The 2,774-nt window shown below is 42.3% G+C and overlaps 1 protein-coding gene across 1 annotated transcript; it reads left to right on the top strand.

The window, feature by feature from the left end:
• Positions 1-2,173, top strand: LOC104879773 (protein PHYTOCHROME KINASE SUBSTRATE 1). Its single transcript, XM_010653805.3, has one exon. It carries the CDS (start codon positions 478-480, stop codon positions 2,044-2,046), a length of 1,569 nt encoding a protein of 522 aa, XP_010652107.1. The 5' UTR covers positions 1-477; the 3' UTR covers positions 2,047-2,173.
• The last annotated feature ends 601 nt before the right edge of the window (positions 2,174-2,774 follow it).

Here is a 2,774-nt window from a genome sequence, read left to right as displayed (position 1 = left end):
CTGCCGTCTTGCTGTCTTGCTCTCTCCACAGCTCTACTTATACAGCTCAAGAAAGCATGTAGCTCCATAGCCTCTCAATTCTCAGTCTTCTGTTTCTTCTTCTGTCCCACATCTCATCTCCCTCTCGCTTATTTCAGCCTTGCATAGGATCGAAGTTCTTAAGAAATTTCGTGCTACTTTGGGAAACTCGAGCTTCCTTGGGAAACTCGAGCTTCTTCAAACTCAAATTCATCTGTCTTCCATAAAGTTCCCTATTCTCTCAATCTACAAACCATTCCCTTTTTCCTGTATTCTTTTTTCCTTTTTGGTCCTGAGTTCTCGGGTGTTGTGTCCTTTTCATGCTCTTTCTGGTGGTACCGTGCTTCCTACTCTAGCTTTTCGAGTCTCTGCAAGCAGATTTTTTCCTTTGGGTCTTTTTCATTTTCGCCTTTTTCTCTGTGTGACGGAAAAGTTTCCTATGAACTGAAACAGAACTCCATGGCTATGGTTACATTGACATCAGGGTGCAACAACTTCTCGCATAGTGATAATCACCTTCGTGATGTCTCCTTTTCTTCTTACGTAAATGGCACTGATGAACCCTTTGTACTTAAACTTGCTGAGTCAAATGGAAGTCTCAGTACCATCACCACTTCCCCACAGGAGCGTCTTTACTTGGGACGAAAGAAGGCGGAAGATGGAGAGATCGGTGTCTTTGGTGCGGAGAAATACTTTAATGGAGGAATGGATGAAGGGAAGCCAAGCATTGCCAACAAGATTCGAGGAATGAATGAGACGCCAAGACTTGCCAACAAGAATGGAGGAACGAATGAGGAGAAGTCATTAACTGCCAGCAAGAGTGCAAGGAGGTGCCAACATCAGAACGAGGAAGGGGTTGGTTTTGAAGCTATCAAACCAAAAATTCAGCCAGGAACTCCAAGCATGATTTCAGAATCAAGTTTTATGCGTTCAGAATCAAGCTGGGATAGTCAAAGCGCGTTGCTGACAAGTGTTCTGAGAAACCCACCTCGGAATAAGACAAAGATGACACCAGGAAAAAGTTTGCTCGCCAGTCTATGTTGCAAATGCTCTTGTTCTGATAAGAACTCTGTAGAAACTGATGAATATGTTGGTGAAAACAGGTCCAACAAAGGTGCTAGCTGTGGAGGAGTTGATGGTGAAGCAATCACCAAAGAACCCATTAAAACTGGCCGGGAACTAATTGATCTAGTTCAAATTAACAAACAAAGGTCAGAATCTTGGGGCAAGGAGGCGATGCACCACAAGAAATTCAATGAGTTGGGAATTGGGCTGCACAGAGAAAACTGTTTTACGCTCCCAGTTGCAAAATCCGGAGCAGGAAATCTGGCAGTTAAATTACAGTTAGGAGAAGGGGAAGGGAGGAAGCCCCGGAAGTCCTTAGAGATATTTGGGTCCCCTATACTGCAAAAGGGACACAAGTCTTTAAGCCTTGAGAGAAGGTTGACCATGTTGAGTTGGGAAGCTACTCCAAGAGTAGAGGAACCTGGAATCAACAATGATACCGAGAGTGATGCAAGTTCAGACTTGTTTGAGATAGAGAGCCTCTCCAGCAGAGTGGCCCCATTTTTAGCACGCCAAGAATCAGATGGCATGTCTGGCTGCATCACTCCCACAACTTGTTATGCACCAAGCGAAGCAAGCATAGAGTGGAGTGTCGTTACGGCCAGTGTTGCAGATTACTCGGTGATGTCAGACAGTGATGAGCAAAGGCCACCGTCGATCACATCCAGTAAACCAGTTTTTACAAGTATTACACCTACCAAAACTGCAAGCAAAGAGGTAAAGAGGCGTCCTCCAAGCATTCTGTCCGGCTGCAAGAATGACAAGGCTGTGAGAGTTGCAGGAGATGCCTACATGACAAATGATAAGGCAATTTCTGATCCAAGAGGGCGTCCCAGGTCTTCAGCGTTCGTCCCAATGCCTACGACAAGGTTTGAAGCAGAGACTACACTGACCGGGTTTGGCTCCGGAAGCTCATTCTCCCGCTCACACTCGCAACATGCTTCGCATCTTTTATACATCTAGTGATAACAGATTTTCATAAGTGTGTCTAGTAAATCTGCTTTCATATTTTGTATTGTAGTACGACAAATAATGTTTTGTAATACCATGAATTTAATAAAATCGTCTTAAGAGCCTCTCTTAATATGAACACCGAATGTGTCTTATTGATTCGCATGACTCAAATGAGATGAATGGGTAGTTCAAACTTTTCAAAGTTCCAGTTAAAATTTATCTACTTTTGTAAATCAATGTACATGAACATTACTCGGTATAATTCTATTGCAAAACTTTACTGCTGTGAAAAACATGACTGTTGTGCCTTTCTTGTATGCACCTGCTCCTAAAGATCTTATACTAGTCAATACTTTCAATCTTCCTTCATGTTTTCGATGCTGTGTCTGTGCTTTTTAGTACTAACAGTCTTATACTGGTCAATACTTATAATCTTCCTTTTATGTCTGGTCAATGTTTACAATCTTCCTTTGTCTTCGGATGCAGTATCTTTGCCTTTTTAATAGATCGCCTGAACTGGTATTGAGTGGTTTTCATATTGATGCACCACCTCATCTTTCCACTGAAAGAACTTTCAAGATAGATTTTTAGAAGATTTGAGAGTGTAGGGGTCAAGTTACGTGAAGGTGGACCTATTTGAGCTATCTCTAGAATGAATTCATTGGGACAATTGTATTTTGGAACCGTTAGGTCCAAATATTAAACTTTGGTCCGTATAAGTTGTATAATTGATGAGA

The sequence above is a fragment of the Vitis vinifera genome, chromosome 1, assembly GCF_030704535.1.
Source record: "Vitis vinifera cultivar Pinot Noir 40024 chromosome 1, ASM3070453v1".
NCBI lineage: Eukaryota > Viridiplantae > Streptophyta > Magnoliopsida > Vitales > Vitaceae > Vitis > Vitis vinifera.
Note: the sequence above shows the minus strand (reverse complement) of the source record. Positions and strands in the feature narration are given on the sequence as shown.

Bases quoted from the DNA above. Each gene is read 5' to 3' on its own strand.
- LOC104879773 (XM_010653805.3), top strand. From the start codon at position 478: ATGGCTATGGTTACATTGACATCAGGGTGCAACAACTTCTCGCATAGT.